Genomic DNA, 19,412 nt, shown 5'->3' with positions numbered 1-19,412 from the left:
ATTTAGAATGGATAAGTCCAGAATTGGACAGCATGATTTGTCTTTTCTGGGTACCAGGAAAAGTCTTGAATAAAAACCTTGTCTTTTTTCCTTTTCTGGTACTGGTTGAATAGCCCTCATATCCATGAGGGACATAACTTGTTTCTGGGCCTCTGCCCACTGATTTGGAGGCAGATCTGGCCATCCGTTTGGAATTGGCAACATGTGGAAATGAAATCTGTATCCCTGGGATACTATATTTAAGACCCACTTGTCTTGGGTAATTAGATGCCAATTTTGTGCATGAAATTCTAGTCCCCGTCCCCCCCAAAAGGGGCTGCCAAAAGGTAAATGCTTGGAAATAGCAGAGGAAAGTCATTGAGACTGTTTACCATGGGGGGGGGGGGGGCTTGCTACTTCCAGATTTGGAGGTGGAGGCACCCCATTGTTTTGTTCTGTAAGTTCCTTGTGACTGAAACCTGGAGCCTTTTGAGTGTCTGGGTTTGACCTGAGCGGCTCTGTTGGGTACTGGAAAGGACCAATTCTTAGTAGGCCAGTGCCTACTGAACCTGGGTGGCTGCACTTGTAGGAAATCTTTCACAGTTTGATTAGATTTAGCTTTGTCTTTCATCTTTTTTAAAACGTCTTCTGCCTTATTACCAAATAGACTGTCCTGTTGTAAAGGAGCATCCAACAATTTTGTTTTAACATGATCAGGCAGATTTTGCTCCTTGAGCCAAGCATGCCTTCTTATCACAGATCCAGTTATGTTGGCCCTGCAAGAGACCTCCAAGGAATCAAAACCACATTGCAAAGTATGCTTTCCAACTTGTTCAGCTAAATGCAATAAATCCTGTAACTCTATTTTCCACACAGTCCGAAATCAACATCATTTTCTGTTTCAGTAAGCCCATGACATGCTGCTAATATTTAAGCATATGAAATTGACAGCTTAAAGCCCTGATTGCCAGGGTTGCAGACATGTAAACCTTCTTACCCCATCTATCCAGTGCCCTGGAGTCTCTATCAGAAGGGGTAGGATTTTTAGCAGTAGAAGCCTTAACACCCTTGGAACCCTGAGAAATTGTTTCAGGATCAGAAGTAGGGTTTTTAAAAAAAAACTTGCGGGAGTCAGGAACCCTGTAATATCTGTCTGGCTTACTAGGAGCCGGAGGCAGGGAATCAGGAGCCGTGCTGGATTCTGAGAGAACATCAACAATTTCTAAAACAGGAGGAATAGCCAAAGGCCTATGCTGAGGAAGAAGGAAATCCCTAAGGCTCTCTTTGGATTCTGAAAAATCCTGACTCTCTCAATGAAAATGTTCCCTTAAGGTATGCAAAGTTTCTCTAAAAGAAAAATCCTCAGGAGGAGAAGCAGAAGGGATGGATTCTTCTGCATCAGAGTCCTCATAAGGTGGAATAGAAAATTCCTGATCAGAAGAGAATTCAGAAGAAATGGAAACCTGATCTGAAGATTCATAATCAGTGCCTTGCTTGGGCCTCTTAGCAGGAGGGGGTTGGGAACCCCTGATCAAGGTAATTAAATACTCTGCCATTTTGATCATTTTGTTTTTTTAGGCATAGGGGCCTGAACACGTGGCCCATGCATCGGTTTTTTAGACATAGAATTTGGTTTTGGCCTTGTTTTTGATGATGGCATCGGTTTAATATATAAATCTTTAGGCCTGTAAACACCCTCAGTAGCCGGTGCCTGCTCAGTGGCTCCAGACCCATCTAAGGTAGAGACATCCGCGGGTTCAATACTTGTTGTCTCGCGGCATACCGAACAATGAATGGGTCTCTGTTGAGGCCTGCAAATCAAAAATAGCGGGCATCAGGGGCAGCGAAAGCGTCTCACTGAGTGCCGGCAACTGGCTTAGGAGAAGCTTCGTCGTCTGTTTTGGACCTCGACGGTTTGTCTGTCTCTTTCTTTGTGTTTTTTGTGAATTCCAGTAGTCTGATTGCTAACAGACATTTCTGGATAGTTAAATCTTGAGCCAAAATATTTAGAAGCAAAAATATACCGACGCTTAATAGTGTGTTGGTTAAATTTAGCACAAAACCGACAGCAGGGCACATTATGGTCAATTATTAACTTTTACTGACATCGGTAAGAAGCAAGAAAAAGTTTCCCCAATGGGGTACTTAGCGTTAGATTGAAGACTTCGGTTCTGAAACTCGAAAACGAAAATTTCAGGAGTCTGACGACCGGCACTTGCAATCTGCTTCGGGCACCATGCGGCAAGAAAGACTGATTAAAATGGCTTGGCTGCATGTTTTATACCCCTGACGTCATGGAAGAGACAGCAACCGACGAAGGACCCAAGACTTTATTCAGGCCGACTGAGGGCAACCTGCCAGCGGATTACCCAAATGTAGTGACTGCAACAGTGAAACACGAAGAACATCCATAGAAGTCCTTCTCTTCCATGTTGCAGTATTCCTTCCCACCCACCTAACCCCCTTCTCTATTCTCTCTCTCTCATTATTGACCTGTCTTAGGTCTCCTTGGGGTTATACCCTACCCTATGACCAATTTAACCACCAAATTGCTCTTTGATCCTATGGTTGACATCACTTGCTATATTTTAACCTGTCCTGCTGGGCTTTCAAGTTCTGAGGTCTGTGCTTGCAGACGTCACATTTAAGGCCCCCGGTTTATGGCCCTATGTGTGAAGTCCCACGCAACTACAGCAGCCAAGCTGAAGCTTTTGTATAGGAGCTGACGTATGGGTCGCCTGAGGCGAGAAATCCCACGCCAAGAATGCTACAACATGGAAGAGAAGGGCATCTATGGTTATGGTAATATTTTACACAACTATTCTGTCTTGCTAGCTACAGAATTTTCCTTAATGGAATGTTAGATTAAGGCCAGGTCTGAAAACCAAGGTTACTAAGGCTAAGAAGGTGTGTAAAGCATTACAGGGTTTTGGTATTAAATATCCTTCGGATACAGTTAGGGAAGTCGGTCAGTTTGACCTGATGTACAGAAAAGATTAAGGTACAATGCAGGCACTCTAGTCCGAGTACAAAAGATGGGTCAAATAAAGACCGTTTTCGTTTACATCATTCAGGGCAGTCAGAAGATATGTGCAGAAACTTTGGATATATTTAGCAGTACTTTTATCAGCACTGTTAATGAAAACAGTATTTGGATATTGTAAAAATCTAATAAAGCCTTATTAAATTAACTGCAGTGTTTGGAGAATTCATTCCAAAAAGTACAGAAAACTTGGCCCAAAAAGGAGAGACTGGCACCTGTTCAGCACGAGTTTGGGTAACTAACAGATAGACTTTTGTTTCAGTGTCATTTCAGTTGTTTCCAGTTAATTCCAGTATACTACTTATCCGTTCTTACAAAACCTCAACTTTGTGCTGGAAAATCTAAGCTTACCTCATTCTAAACCCACAACATAGCAAATCTCAAGTTCTGCACCTTGAAAATGTCTTGTGACTCGCTCCTCAGCTAGGAAAGTTTCAGAGCTTCAGGCACTCATGGCCATGACTCTCATCTTTCACAAGGTCAGGGTGACACTGAGCGCTAACCCTTTATTCATGCCCAAAGTAGTGAACAAGCGCTCTCTCAGCCAGGCTATAAATCACCTTTCTTTCCCAATCCACAGAATTGAGGGGGGAATAGCCTCCTACAGTGTAGACCTTCACAAACAAGGCTCTATCTGTACAGAACCAAATCCATTAAAAACTGAACTGTATGTTCCATACATGGATTCTAAACTGGGTCAACCATTAGCTAAGCAAACCATTGCAAGTTGGATCTGTAAGGCTATCTGTTCTTTGCATGGCAAATCCTTGCCTCTCATACCCTTGAGCTTACTCTACCAGGGTAGTGGCATCCTCTGGAAACTTTTACAAAGTAGTGGATACCAGGCCCACACTGGAAGCTGCCGTCTGATCTTGACACAGCTTCACAAAACACTACAGGATTAATGCCTTTTCAGGGTCTAGAGCTGCCTTCACTAGGTCAATCCTCTCTGGCATCCTGGATAATTGTACTTTGCTAACCACGCTTGTTCGCTTCAGCTTTTGGAATTGCCCACTGGTTAAGAATATTGCCTCGGGGATTTCAGTCCAGACATAGTACAGTTGTGTAAGAACTTAACATAACAGAAGATGTCCTATTGATCACTGTTGCAGTATTCCTTCCCCTCTGTGCTTATTTCTGCTAACACTCTCCTGTCTCCCTCTGTTCCTTGCCAATGGACAATACTGTAGAACAAAGGGGATATCTCACCATGTCGTGCTTCATAACTGGCCCCTTCTTTCTCAGGGTCTTCAGGCTGCTGGCTTACAGATAGCGTATTGTTACGCAAGCATGTCCACCTGTATATCCCAACACTTGAGAGATGAGGTCACACATTCGACGTATGATCCTGAGAAGGTAAAGGTTTGGTATCCAAGAATACTGCAACAGTGATCAATAAGTAATCTACTATTAAGAAGTTCTTGCACAAGTGTACAACTTGCATTTGAAGGTTGTTGTTTTATGTTTCGGCTTTTCCCGGTGAGGGGTTGCTACAGCGGAACTCCGGACCGCTAATGATTGGCAGTAGATTTTTACATACTGAGTTGCCAGCCCTGACGCACAACCTTCAACGAAGGTACGCCCATTCACACTCATCTCCACACAGAAGACGCTTTAGCTGAGAATCAAACAGGACACCATCTTACTGTGAGGCGACAACGCTACCGCAGCACTTTGCATTTGAAGGTAGTACATACAGTTAATGTGGTGCTCATTATATATGAGCAGTGCATATTTTACTGGAATTTATTTTGTAAAAGAGTGGGTATGTACAGCATAAGAATTACACCTAGGATCAACACCGTTGTTGCCATACATTCCAGAATTATAGCTCGACACCGAGGGACTACTGCTGATGAATATTTTTAAATAAGAGATTGTAGAAAACCTTGTGATGTGTGTGAAGTTTGTTTTAATGTACATCACCTATTTTGGACTTTTACGTTTTTTGCTGTGTTCACAATTCCTCTGTTTGATTGTAGGTAATCCTGAACTGCTCAGCCTTGCCTTGCCTTCTTCACTTGTTAAGTAGTCCAAAAGAGTCCATACGAAAAGAGGCTTGTTGGACAATTTCAAACATCACAGCTGGAAACAGAGCTCAGATACAGGTAAGACTGACTGTGAAGTTTCCCTTTGCACATGGGTTGCATCCCATGAATGCAGTGCCGTCAGCACACATGACAGGGATGACTTGTGATGCTGCTGTGATGTAATAAGGAGGAGGGGCTATGGGGAGAGACATTCCTGTTAAACTGTTGCCCTTCTGTTTCACAACGGCACGCTTTAAAAAAAAAAGGCAGTTGATTGAGTTTAAATGTCATTGGAAATGTTCTGAATGCTTGTCTAGTATGGTCCCCCCAAACCCATTTCACTGTCCCACAGGGTTGTCAGTGAGTTAAGTTGAAAAGATTGTATAGTAAAACGTAATGAATTCAGATTGCTGCTTCTGGAGTGAAGTTGAAATTGCTAAATGTTCTTCATTTTCTCTTTGCTGCTGCTGTAGCTGTATACACTAGCATGATGTTCTTAGTCTGGATTTGTAGTTTCCTGTGTTTCATGTGGTGGTCAACATTTTCTTGCCTTGTGTTCTTCATTGATGTGTTGCAGATATTATTTTAGAAGTGTAGGGTATTCCAACAGCCAGAAAATGGCCATCTCTGATTATCTAGCTTCCTCTAAAATTGACAGTTACCTGAATGTCAGTACAACCGACAGCGTCTCACGATAGCTTTCTGATGGTAGGCTTGGTGTTTAGCTATACAAATTAATGAAAAAGCTGCACTTGGGCACACATTAGGATGAATTATTCTGGAGTATGGATTAAAAATTCTTCTGTTATGGCAGCTAAGAATGTTTGGGAAGAAACTGAAAAGATAATACAAAAACTGAGTGTGTCTGCCCATATAGGACACCCTGTTTAGGCCTTGTATTCTTTTACAAATATCTTTGAAGGGTGGTCCAGTTGCATGCATCTGGACAGATGCATGCGAAAGGGGACATTGTATTCAATGACTAGCCTAATGAAGGCTCAGTAAAGGGAGACAATGACCTCCCTAGATCTAGGCACAATCTCTTTGTTTATAAGCTGAGCAATGTAGGACTTTCTTACAATAGACCCACGTTGGTCAAAAGTTAGGTCACTGTCCATGCAAGTTCCCAAATCCTGAACTGGGTCTACTGTTAAGGGTGTATTGTCAGTGTGGTAGATGTTTTTCTTGTTTCACTGTTGCAGTCCTGACTTGTGGGATTTCCTGCCATGAAAGCCCTTGGCTGACCCGACTACTAGAGAAAATCCTTTCCTTCTCCTGCTAAGGTTGGGGGACATCCTAACAGATGTCAGTGCACTTGGGTGTATTGGGAGCCAGTCTTCATCATGAAATCAGTCTTTTCTTACTGTCAGAGCCAGAAGGGGTTTTTAAGTGCATTAGTCCACAGCAGAGAGAAATCGTCAGAAAGATAAATACCCTGTTGCGGAACTCCTTTCTTTTGCTTTAAACTTATGTCAGATAAAGTAAATAATTGTCTGTGATATAGTAAGCAAATCCCACACAAACTTCCACTAGCTTTGTCACCTGCATAGGCCCATATCACGACGATCCTAGTTGCCACTTTTGTACCCACTTCAACTCTAGGGCGATCAGACGTAGGGCTGCGATTTTAGCTAGATTTCTTATTCTTGAATCTTTTCATCAGCATCTGAGGGCGTCTGCTGGTCATCTGGTGTTTGAGCAGCTTAAGCAGAAGAGGAAAAAGAGACCCAAACTTAGGCCCTCTGATGGCAAAACATTCTCCATCTAGGCTTGTGATTGTTGAAGGTGAGGTGCCTTTGCAGCCCACTTCTGTGTCTGTGGTGCTGCAGGCCTATGTCGAGACCTATTCAGAGTCTGACATGCCAGCTGGTCCCTCTCCTTTTGCACAGGCCCTTGCTTTCGGCTCGTTGGTCGGGTCCGGGGCTGCTCAGCAGGCCTCTGCTTCTGAACAGTGGTCTCTTCCCAGTGACATTCTTGCAGCTTTGACCTACACTGGTTCACTTTTCTTCAAGAGACAGGCATCAGAATGTCAGACATCCCTAGACCAAAGCTACTCCTAAGAGAAGTACTGCTGCAGGTCCTTTGCCTAGGCCCACCAGCTCCCTTTCTTAAGGATACCAACAAGAAGACCTGATCTCCATAGCTGGGTCAAGACGAGCACCCGAGGATGCCTCCCCAGGTAAAAGGAAAGGGGACCCTACTTCTGAAGCTTCCCCAGACCCTTTTGAAACTGAGGATTCAGACCTAGGGAGATCTGGTTCTGAAGAAGGACCTTCCCTCCCTCACTAACTTTGAGGATTCAGATTCCAAGGAGAACCTGGCCTCGGCCTCACCCCCACCCCACCCCCAGAGGATATCCGTTTTGGAAAAACTGTCCATGCTGCAAGGGAACATTTTCAGTGGGAAGCACAGGACTACCCTCAGGCAAAAAAGAGAATTAGGGATTTTCTGGATCTACCAGAACACAAACCTCTTGCTATTCTCACCTTTTTAGAGGTGGTGGTTGTCTTCCAGGATTCCTCCTTGAATCTTGACTCTTCCCCCAGCCCCTTGTAAACCAGACAGGTGTTATAGGGTGCAGGAGTCCCATAAATACCTTTTCAAAAATCCATTTGCTGATCCAGAGGTGGCCACCTCAGGACCCAGAGAGGCTAGAGCCAATTCCTTTAGAAACCCTTTACCTACAGATAAAGAGCAGGTCCCTTGATAGATTTGGGAAAAAAGGTATGTACATCAGCCACCCTTACTTATACGGCCTACAGTGGTACCTCAAAAATGTGTGGTGCCAGCACTCAGTCCCTAGAGACTGAGATACAGTGTGTCCTTTGTCTCAAAGAAGAGTTGTATGGTGGGTACAGGCATGTGCTCAAAATCAGGGCCTTCAATTTACATTCATTCCCGAGGGCCAAACTCTCCACAGATGCCTCAATCAGCCTGGGGCTCCTTTTCAACACCTCCAGTCCCAAGGAAAATGGGAAGCTCAGTTCAGACAGGCATGTAAACTGGAAAAGAACTTATGGCAGTGCAAAAAGGCCTGATAGCTTTCAAGGAAAAATGGAAACCAGGGGTCTTTAGTCAAAACAGAACACCACAGTCATGTGGTAAATAACTGGGCAGGGACGCACCCACTCTTACTCTTTATGTTGCCTAGCAATGCAAGTTTGGGAAACTGATGACCTCCTGGGGTTGCACATCTGGTACAATACCTTCCAGGGACTCTACTCTAGCAGATCACCTCAGCAGAAGCTTGATTGACACCCATGAATAGCATCTGCATTGGGAATTTTTTCTCAGCATTGCCCAACAATGGGGGGGGGGGGGCATAGATAGACCTCTTCACCATTAAGGAAAACACCCAGCTGGAAAAATTCTGTTCCAGGATAAAACAGACATCAGCCTGGAGAACAGATGCCTTTCCTTAAACTCCACTCTTTATTTATGCATTCCCTCCCTTACCCCCTACTACCTAGAGTGCTTCTAAAGACAAGGGAGGAGTGACCAAGAGCAACACTGATAGCCCCAGAATGGCTCAGGCAATACTGGTATGCTCTGCTTCTGGAAGTAACCAGTCATTCCACAGCTGCTGCCTCAGTCAACCTTCTGTCATAGGACAAGGGAAGGATTGTGCACCCCAGCCTGCAGACACTCAGCCTTTTTAGCTTGGATAATTCCACAGTATCCAGGAACAAGCTTAACCTGAGCAAACAGGTTCAGGACATTCTCAAGGAATTTGGAAGGCCTAGCACTAGGAAATCACTCAGTTAAGTGGAAAATATTTTCCATCTGGTGCCAACAGCAGTACCACAATCGTGATTCAGCCTAGAGTTCTACTATTCTAGATTACCTGGCTAGTCTGGTTGATAAAGGCCTTTTCTACTCCATTAAAATTCACCCATCTGCTGTTTCAGCCCATATATCTGCCATTCCTTCTGTCTTTTCCCATCCCCTGTTAAGATAATTTCATTTCTTAGGGGAATCATTCATATCAGACTGCCCAGGAGGCAACCTGCCCCTCTATAGGGCCTTAACTTTGTTCTGGAAAAAAATATTTCCTCCTTTCGAACCTGTAGCCTCTGCCCAGCTGAAGTTTCTAACTTGGAAAACTGCCCTGCTGCTAGCTGTTGCCTCCACCAGGAAGGTGTCTCAACTGTGGGCTCTCAGACAGGGTTTCCCTCAGAACTAACTTTTCTTGCCCAAGGTGGTCAATAACACTTCTCAAAATCAAGCCCTTCACCTTGCCCACATTCTTTCCTGACCCTCAGAACAAAGGGGAAAGAATTCTTCATTCCTTGGATGTGCAATAGGCAGCTCTGCTACTATGTTGACAGAGCAAGAGCCTTAAGAATATTTGACCAGATCTTTGCGACCTTTTCCCCCCTGACTCTGAGGGGAAAGACAGTTTCTGAACAGACTGTCTGAAAGTGGATCTCCCACTGTATCTCTTTTTTGTTACAGCCATCATGGCAAAAAAATCACCTGAGGCTATCTGGTCTTACTCCACTAAAGGCTACTGCTACCTCAGCTGCCTTCCTGAAAGGAGACCCTGCTAAGGACATCCTGCAAGCAACCACCTGGTCTGCCAAGGAATCGAAACCTTCAGGTTTCATAAAGTACGATTCGTGCTGTCAAAAGATGTCCTTTATGGACGGACACATGAGTTGCGTGTACTGTTTAGGACCTGCTCACCTGCAGAATTCGTGTTTGATTTGCCATGCATTTAGTTCGAGTCCTGCAGGAAAGAAAAAAATTAATCTTAAGAGGTTTATTGAAGGGCCCCTTTGATGCTGTTACAGCCAGCCACAAAACTGGAGAAATCCAAACCTTCATCCTCTTCAGCACTGAGTTCAGATCAGTCTAAAGAGAAGGGCAAGCTACAAGCTAAGTCGGACCCGACTCTGTGTTCTGACAAGACACTCGCACCTATGGCTCCATCTGTTTCAGAGCCAGTAAGGTCTCACAAGTGATCCAGGTCTCCTGCCGTGGAACTGGTGCGGTCTGCTCCACAGTCTCCTTTATTACGATCTGTGGCAGGCAGTCCCTGGTCTTCAACCCATTCCTCTCGATCATGCAGGAGCCTCTCAGATGATGATGTGGGAAAGGGTGGTGAAGAGGCTTCTTAGGACACCAGCATTGGCTAAAATACTTTCGGGCTCATCCCCGACAGAAATGGTGCCGAAAACCCAACCAACCCCTGTCCCGCTTCCTCTGACTCCTATGAGTTTGGAGTGTGTGGAAGTCAGTTCTGGTAACCTCCGGTCTTTCAGTTCTGACTACTGCTCTGATCTCCTTGATACCCCCTTCTATCGAGGGTTCTGGGAGCTGACGCTACCTTGTCTACTCTGGGGGGAGTGGCATCTGACCCTTGTCCAACCCTACTCTCCCTCTCGGAGCTTTGGCGCAGGTCAGCTCAGCTCCAATATCGGCCTCTAAGCCATCGCCCTTGGTTTGGAGGAAGTCTCCAGCTTCTTCGGAACCAGAGATTCTTTTGGGTCGGAGCTGCGATGCCTTTGAGGTGATGAGCGTGCTGTCTGCTGAGACAGCTCCACCCTTGGTTCCATTGACTCCTTTGCCTTCAGTGCCGGTATCTGCCTCCAAACCTCCCGTCCGCCCCAAGCGTAGGGAACTCATGCTCCAGGACACCCCATTGGGTGATCCCACCTCTTCCGACACCTCCCCTGAGCACCCCTCGGAGGAGGTCCCTCGGAAGAGGACTTGCAAGAGGAAGCATGTGGACTCCCCTGAGTCCTTGACATCAGACACAGACTTGGATGACTCAGAAGGGTCCCCACGGCCTCCCTCTGTAGATGTCTCTTTTTCAGAACATCTTGCAGATCCTTAGACAGAGGGGTGACTGGACGTCCCTTGCCCCTTCTGAAGACGAGTCAGTGTACCTGGATGCATTCGGTTCCTGACCCTCCACCTCTTGGGTATCTCCTCCTTTCAACCCACTATTGCACGTAGTGAGTAGAAAAGTGTGGAGTTCTCCAGACACGATGGAACCAGCTCCGCGGAGGCTCAATAAATTCATAATAGCCCCCTGAAGACACTCTTCGTATCCAAAGGTGTTCCCGTTGATGCTATGGTGGTGGCGGCAGCCACCAAGAAGGAATTAGTGGAAACTTCATCTGTTCATCCATCGAATAGAGTCACGTACGATGGACAGATACGGGAAGCAAATGTTTTCTTCAGTGACCTTTACACTCATGTCGCTGAACTATTTCTCAAAGAGTTAGGAGATATCTTACAGGATCCTACAGCTGCGGGAGCCTCGGACAAGGCGGCTTCTCAGCTTGCGACATTGACTTAAGCGGTTAACTCTTCCATGTGGCTAATTTCTCATGCAGCCGATGGGACGAGCAGGGCGGCAGGCACAGGGGTAGTCTTACGCAGACACTCCTGGATACGCCTTTGTTATTTTGCAGAGCCCTTCAAGTCTTCCTTTACCGATGCCCCCTTTGACGGCGCGTCCTTATTCAGGCTTCAGGTAAGAGACTCTTACCAAGTATGAACAGGATGGCAAAACTCTGTGCCATGGGAGTACGTTTTTCTGCTCCATCTAGGCCTTAACCTAAAGGCCAGAAGAGCGGGAAAATGTGGTTTTGGAAATCTCAGGGAGCTTCGCCTGACACTTGGAGATTTTTTCCCCTGGGGGCAGAAGGGGAAATAATGGAAGACGCCGATCTCACGGGGTCCGCAGATTCATAGCAACAGAGACACCTTCTCTGGTAGGCCCTTCCAGCGCTCCTGAAGGGAGGCCCGACTGTCTGACTCGAGACAGTCAGGGGGAGGTTATCCTTGTACCCAAAAGCCTGGCAGACAATCACAGAAGATGCATGGGTACTATTGATAATAAACCTAAAATAAGGCACACATGGAGCTCAGCAAACGGACAACTGTTTTAATGAACAAGCACAAAAACAATCCACAGCAAGCTAAATCACAGCAGCACAGCAAACGAAATTGCAGAGCACAAGCAACAGCACAATAACGCTGTAAAGTTAATCCACATACGTTTTCGTCACAGTAACTTCATCAGATACCTAACCTCTCTTCTTTTGATGAATAAATAAACTAATCTAATTCAAATGAACCAATGAGTGAACAAATTCAATTACACATGCAAAATGCATTGAAACACATGAACCTTAAAGGTGAATGAATCTAAAAGTTAAAATTAAAACCAAAAGTATAATGAAATAGCACCCATCTTGTGGAAATTAAATTAAATGCATGTTCTTCTTGTTAAAAATGAAATACATATATTATTAAAATAAACCATAAAATGCTTGCATATATATTATTTAAAAATATAAATATTATACTACAACTTAGCAGATCTCAATTTCAGCACAGGTTTCAAGGATAACATTTCATTTAAACCAGGGGCAGAGCTTGCATCAAGAATAATTTGCCAATATAGCTCACTATATTCCAACGGTCTCCCCCAAGACCCTCCCCTGGGGTCTCATGGGACTACTACTATGGCAAAAAACTGAAATTTAGCTTTGCCACAATTATTTTGATGTTTAAACAGAGCATTATTATCTTTTCCTTATCTCGTATAAATGCTCGTAAATTCTCTGCCTTAATTTCCTCTCTGTCTTGCCAACGTAAGAAGTCACAGATTTCACATGTAGCAATATAAATCACACCTGTGGTATTACAGTTGGCAAAACCTTTAGTAATATACTTGTTCCTCTTTTTCAAAAAAATAGAATCACCTTCCTTGATGTTACTGCAATATGGGCAATGCCCGCACTTTCGTGTCCCTTTTTTGTTGTTGTTGTTAGTGGGGTTAAAGAAGTTTGTCCCTTCCAATATATTCTTGATGTTACATCCCTTCCTACATACACATTTAAATGACAAACTAGCACAATGTTAAGTTGTCAATCTCGCCTTCATTCTTGCTGGATGGGTTCGGAGCCGATCCTCGGCTCCGACTTGCTTTAGCTTGAGAACTCCTTTTACCAGCTCGAGGCAACCCTATATCCCATGATGCAAGGCGGAACTACCTCAGATCTCGTTTGCCGCTTAGAGAAAGAGGTCTCCTTTGCCAGCTGAGGTAAGTAATTTGTTGTCAAAAGAGAAAAAAGCTTAGTTAGGATTTATTTTGTTTCCACTTTCATACTGTGTAGTGTGTTTATAGCCCACCCTATTCTTATAGTTCAAAACTTTTAAATTTCTTTGGTAATTGTATAAAAGTTTAGTTCCATTGGTTAATCCCTACCTGTGTGTCTGTGTGTTAGGGATTAATTGTGTGTTTGTTGTGTGACTTCTTCCTTAGAATTATGTCAAAGGAAGGCAAGGTCTCAGGCTTCAAGAAGACTGTCAGAAAATGTCTCTGACAGGACTCCTGTGCTTTGTGTCACTCTTTTAGCCAGGTCCTGCAAGCTGATCCTCCGTGGCTTTAAGCCAGAAGGTTCTCCCTCTAAAACAGGGTCTGGTAAACCTTCTAAGCCAAGGTTCAGGCTACAGTATCCAAGCCTCCTCCGTGGCTGGAACCGATCTATCTGCTTCCAAAGTAGTGGGTTCGCACCGATTGGTTCAGACACCCGGTCTACTGGCCTTGTAGGGACTTCGCTCCGGCTGACTCGTCCGAAGAGATCTCGGTCCCCTTTGTTGCCAGAGTATCCACTCGGCTCCGGTCTCCTCATGCTCCATAGCCCGTCTCAGCAGACTTCGCTATTGTTTCACCCTTGAACTTCCTCCTCTGACTCCACACCAGAGTTGGGAGCCGGAGCTTCTCAGGACAGCGATTCGGCACGGCATCGGCATCGGACCCTTGTCCGACCCCTCTCCTCTCTCGGGCTTCGCTTTGGCTCTTCACCGACGTGGCCGCCCGCCCCTTCCTCTCAGTGGAGCGGGAATTCCTGTATCCTCGGATCGGGATATTCCGGCCTCGGGGAGGGAGCCTTTGAGGTGATGAGTCCCTCTAGCTCCTCCCTCGACTGACTGTGGAGCACCCTCTGCCAGCCTCTTCTCAGGGATCCATCGCCCAGGTTTCCAGGTTTCTTTCCCCCCTCCTCCTCCCTCTTCTTCGTCTCCTGATCCGCAGGTGAGCTACATCTGATACCGACTTAGATGAGTCTGAGGTTTCCCCACCCCCCCTCTGAGGATGTCTCCTTTTCAGACATCCTTGAGCTCCTCAAACAGAGGGGAATTGGCCATCCATTGATCCCTCCGAGGATGAGTCGGTATACCTGGAGGCTTTTGGATCCCGACCTCCACCTCCTGGTGTCTCTCGCCTCGACCCACTTATGCAGGTAGTGGCTCCCAGATTCTGTGGAACCTGTCCCCAGGAGACCATCCAAGTTTATCACGGCCCCTAGGACAAACAGTTTCTTTCCAAGGGCGCTCTGTGGATGCCACTAAGAAGGAACTGGCGGATCCTTCAGTACCTGTCCATCCTCCTAACAAGGATTCTAGGACCATGGACAGGTATCCTTTGTCACTTCACCAGGCTTCAAAGAGATATTCTCAAGTAACTGGGTGAAGTGGTCCAGGATCCTTCTGCTGCTGGGGCTCAAGAAAAGATTGCCTCACAGCTAGCAATCCTGAATTCCCTATCCAACTCCTCCATGCGGCTCATATCCTATGCGGCGATGGAGGCGAGCAGGCCCGCGGCACAGGAGTTGCTCTTAGGACCAGAGCCTGGATGGCTTTGTAATTTTTCCTTCACTAACACCCCCTTTGGATGGTCGCGGTGTTCTTTGATGGGACCTCAGGTGAAGGATACCTTGACCAGGTGTGAGCAGAAACTCTTTCTGCCGTTGGAGTCCATTTTCCACCCTTCTAGACCATATCCCAAGGGTCAGAAAGGAGCTACACCCCAGAGGCAGAGAGTCCTCAGAACCAGGGCAACAGGGAGTCTCTTCCTTTCAGCATCCCTGAGGTGTTGCCCGACTGTCCACCCCCAGTAGCCTGGCATTCCCTCACACAAGATATCAGACATCTCACCCGTCAAAGGGATTTGGCAGAACAGGAGGTTTCAAAGCTCCTAGGAAAAAGATTGTGCGCCGCAGACCAAGTAGGATCCGTCTTTGGTCCCCAAAAGGACGGGAGATGAGACCAATATTAGACCTGAGCAGTCTAAACAGATTTGTCAAGAAGGCAAGATTCGGATGGTCACGCTTCAGTCCATTCTGCCCTTTCTGGGCAAGAACAACTGGATGTGCTCTATAGACCCCCCAGAGTGTTTACCAAATGCATGGCAGTGGTCACAGCTCATCGGATTCCAGGTGTTTCCTTATTTGGACGACTGGCTCCTCTCCACCACCAGGTGTCAGCTTATTCAGACCAGAGACTACACTCTGCAGCTTTGCAGGAGTTTGGGAATTTCAGTAAATTTCAAAAATCTCTAACAGATCAAAGAATTCTGGACATATTTATACTGAAGGTTCCTTCTGCAGTGGATGCTATTAACTCAGTGGTCGTGACACAGTCTCCCGATGAGGCACAAATCTTAGTCACACAGTCGCAGAACTCATCTGAATTGGTGGATATCTTCCTCTTCTTCATCAGGGCCGACCCTTTGTTCCCCTCCTCCAGTTGCCACAGTCACTACGGATGCCTCTCTGATCAGGTGGGGCATTATCAGGGCAGGATGGTCCAATATCCTGGAGATGAGAGCGGTGCTTTTAACGGCCCTCAACGACTTTCTTCCCACAGGGACTATTGCAGTACAAACGGACAACATGTCCCTCCTCTCATCGGTTTCTGATAGCAACGCACATCCCGGCAGGTCCAACCTCCCTGAGAGACTCTCTAACCCAGGATTGGCCCTGGGGACTTTGCACTTTTTTTTTCCTTTTTTTCCCTTCCAAGTCATTCCGCTTTGAGGGCCAAGTTGATTCTCATTGGGCTTATTGGCCTCGATAAATTTGGTTTTTCCGCCTCTGCATCAGTCACCTTCTGGTGCAGCCCCGCATCTGGACCCAGTTCCGATCCCTTGATCCACCAGTCGGCAGGTCATTCATGTTGCTCCACTTCCTTCCCTAGCCAGGCTACCGATGATCTCTGACTTAGAGTCTTCAGTGCCTTTAAAGCCATCCACTAGACTGCACTGAGTGCCAGCAAGTATATGGGCGCGTTTTTTATTTGGGCAAATTCCAGGAATATTGATTTACTGCTCCTTTTCATTCAGGATCCTCGTCATCTACAGTTAAAGTACAACTGGCTGCTATTTCCAAGTATGTTGGCTTGTATGACAAATAACATTATGTCTCATAGATTCATTTTTCCATTCTTTACCAAGAATGCATCTCACCAGATTACTCTCCCCGTCAAAGGTGGTAAACATGGCAGAATGAAAACCTTTCTAAAGTTGTGGCAATAGCAGAGTTTGCCTCAGTATTTTGTACTTCCAGTATGGGTAGGGGTACACCCAAAATGGGAGCAAATCTTCCTGTTCTTCCTTCCTTAACCTCTACAATAACTGACGTTAGGAGATCTATTGGGTACCCCCTTGCTCCAAACATACTTTTAATAGATTCACATTCAGTATTAAAATCCTGATCATCTGATGTCATCCTACTGGCTCTCACCAACTGACCTTTAACTATTGCTCTTTTTTGAAAAGGTGGGTGAGAGCTTGTGTAATGCAACTTCATCTACTTTTTTTTTTACACATTTTTTTAAAATTCACCTATAAAGTAGATGAAGTTGAATTGTGTTTTTTAGATGTAAATATACAGAGAATGGAGGAAGGTTTTAAATCAAAAGTTTTAGAAAAGATAGGTTTTTTAATGCTTACTTGCATTACACAAGCTCTCACCCACCTTTTCAAAAAAGAGCAATAGTTAGAGGTCAGTTGGTGAGAGCCAGTAGGATGACATCAGATCAGGATTTTAATACTGAATGTGAATCTATTAAAAGTATGTTTGGAGCAAGGGGGTACCCAATAGATCTCCTAACGTCAGTTATTGTAGAGGTTAAGGAAGGAAGAACAGGAAGATTTGCTCCCATTTTGGGTGTACCCCTACCCATATTGGAAGTACAAAATACTGAGGCAAACTCTGCTATTGCCACAACTTTAGAAAGGTTTTCATTCTGCCATGTTTACCACCTTTGACGGGGAGAGTAATCTGGTGAGATGTATTCTTGGTAAAGAATGGAAAAAATGTGCTAGTTTGTCATTTAAATGTGTATGTAGGAAGGGATGTAACATCAAGAATATATTGGAAGGGACAAACTTCTTTAACCCCACTAATAACAACAAAAAAGGGACACGAAAATGCGGGCATTGCCCATATTGCAGTAACATCAAGGAAGGTGATTCTATTTTTTTGAAAAAGAGGAACAAGTATATTACTAAAGGTTTTGCCAACTGTAATACCACAGGTGTGATTTATATTGCTACATGTGAAATCTGTGACTCTTTTTACGTTGGCAAGACCGAGAAGAAATTGAGGCAGAGAATTTACGAGCATTTATACGAGATAAGCAAAAGATAATAATGCTCTGTTTAAACATCAAAATAATTGTGGCAAAGCTAAATTTCATTTTTTTGCCATAGAAATAGTCCCACGAGAGCCCAGGGGGAGGGCCTTGGGAGACACTGTTGGAATATAGGGAGCTATATTGGCAAATTATTCTTGATGCAAGTTCTGGCCCTTGTTAAATGAAATGTTATCCTTGAAACTTGTGCTGAAATTGAGATCTGCTAAGTTATAGTATGTTATTATAATAATATTTATATTTATATTTTTAAATATATATGCAAGCATTTTATGGTTTATTTTAATAATAAATGTATTTATTTTTTAACAAGAAGAACATGCATTTAATTTAATTTCCACAAGATGGTGCTATTTCATTATACTTTTGGTTTTAACTTTTAGATTCATTCACCTTTACGGTTCATGTGTAATTCAATTTGTTCACTCATTAGTTAATTTGAATTAGATTAGTTTATTTATCAAAGGAAGAGAGGTTAGGTATCTGATGAAGTTACTGTGACGAAAACGTATGTGGATTAACTTTACAGAGTTATTGTGCTGTTGCTTGTGCTCTGCAATTTCGTTTGCTGTGCTGCTGTGATTTAGCTTGCTGTGGATTGTTTTTGTGCTTGTTCATTAAAGCAGTTGTCCGTTTTGCTGAGCTCCATGTGTGCCTTATTTTAGGTTTACTAGTTTTTATTCTGGGCACTCAGACCACTGGATTGGTTTATTACTATTGATAATATTCAGAGGTTTGCAATATCCCCTTCTGTCAACTTCCTGTCAAAAAGGCAACACTATCCCAGATGTTCCACCCAGTCTTTGGGATCAAGCAAACCTAGATGATCAAAGGTTGCAAAGAGAGTCATCCAGGAAGTTCCCGCAGACCAAATCTGATCCAGAACTTACTCCAGGTTCTTTTTTGCTCCAAAGAAAACGGGACTGGAGACCTATATTGGATTTCAGCAGGCTGAACAAATCAGTCAAGGAAACAAAGTTCCGGATCGTAACACTGCAGTCCATTCTTCTCTTTGTGGGACAGGACAATTGGATGTGCTCTATCTCCAGGATGTGTACTACCACACAAAAATGGACAGACTGTCAAGGAAATATCTATGCTTCCGGCTGGGAGCCAGTCACCATCAGTTCAGAGCTCTGCCCTTTGGTCTCACCACAGCCCCCAGGGTGTTCACCAAATGCATGGCAGTAGTTACGGCTCACCTGAAGCATCTAGGATTCCGGGTGTTTCCATATCTAGAGGACTGGCTCCTTACTGCCACCACCGAGTATCAACTAATCAAGGCAAGGGAATCCACAGTTCACTGTTCTCAACTAGGGATCACCATAAACTGTGAAAAGTCTACCTTGTTGCCTTGTCAATATATATTACCTTTATAGAGGCAGATTTAGACACAAGGGCTATGATAGCCAAGCTGCCTTAAGAAAGAGTATTAACAATCCGTCACCAAGTTGCAATGCTGTTCACACAAAAGAGAATCCAGGCAAGGTTTGTCCTCAAGGTCCTGGGTTCTATAGCAGTGGCACTAACTCTGGTCCCTGTGGCTCGCTTCCACATGAGAATTCTACAGTGGCTCCTGTTAGCACAATGGTCATTCCAGGATTTACCCATGTCAGATTCTGATCACGGAATCCTGCAAGAAGGGTCTGGAGTGGTGGCTTCACTCACCTATGGTAACAATAGGCAGGCCGTTTCTACCCCCAACCTGTAGCCACAAATGACCATGGAGGCTTCCCAGATAGGGTGGGGGGCATTATCTACGACAGACTGTTCAAGGAACTTGGCAGGAACACTAATACCACTTGGACATCAATGTCCTAGAGATGAGAGCAGTGCTTCTGGTGTTGCAAGCACTTCATGACTCTCTACACCTACAGGGACTATAGCAGTTCAGACCAACAATA

The 19,412-nt window shown here is 44.8% G+C and overlaps 1 protein-coding gene across 1 annotated transcript in view; it reads left to right on the top strand.

Annotated features, from left to right (window-relative positions):
- KPNA6 (karyopherin subunit alpha 6) overlaps window positions 1–19,412 on the top strand; it is a 1,524,259-nt gene that overhangs the window by 1,073,378 nt on the left and 431,469 nt on the right. The window contains exon 11 of the mRNA XM_044082620.1: window positions 5,005–5,130. Within this exon, the coding sequence (XP_043938555.1) occupies window positions 5,005–5,130 (126 nt within the window). The remainder of the gene's footprint in view (window positions 1–5,004; window positions 5,131–19,412) is intronic.

This window comes from Protopterus annectens, chromosome 1.part1 (genome assembly GCF_019279795.1).
Source record: "Protopterus annectens isolate FY-2018-M chromosome 1.part1, PAN1.0, whole genome shotgun sequence".
NCBI classification, from domain to species: domain Eukaryota; kingdom Metazoa; phylum Chordata; order Ceratodontiformes; family Protopteridae; genus Protopterus; species Protopterus annectens.
The sequence above is the reverse complement of the archived record's forward strand: the minus strand, read 5'-3'. Positions and strand labels throughout refer to the sequence as shown.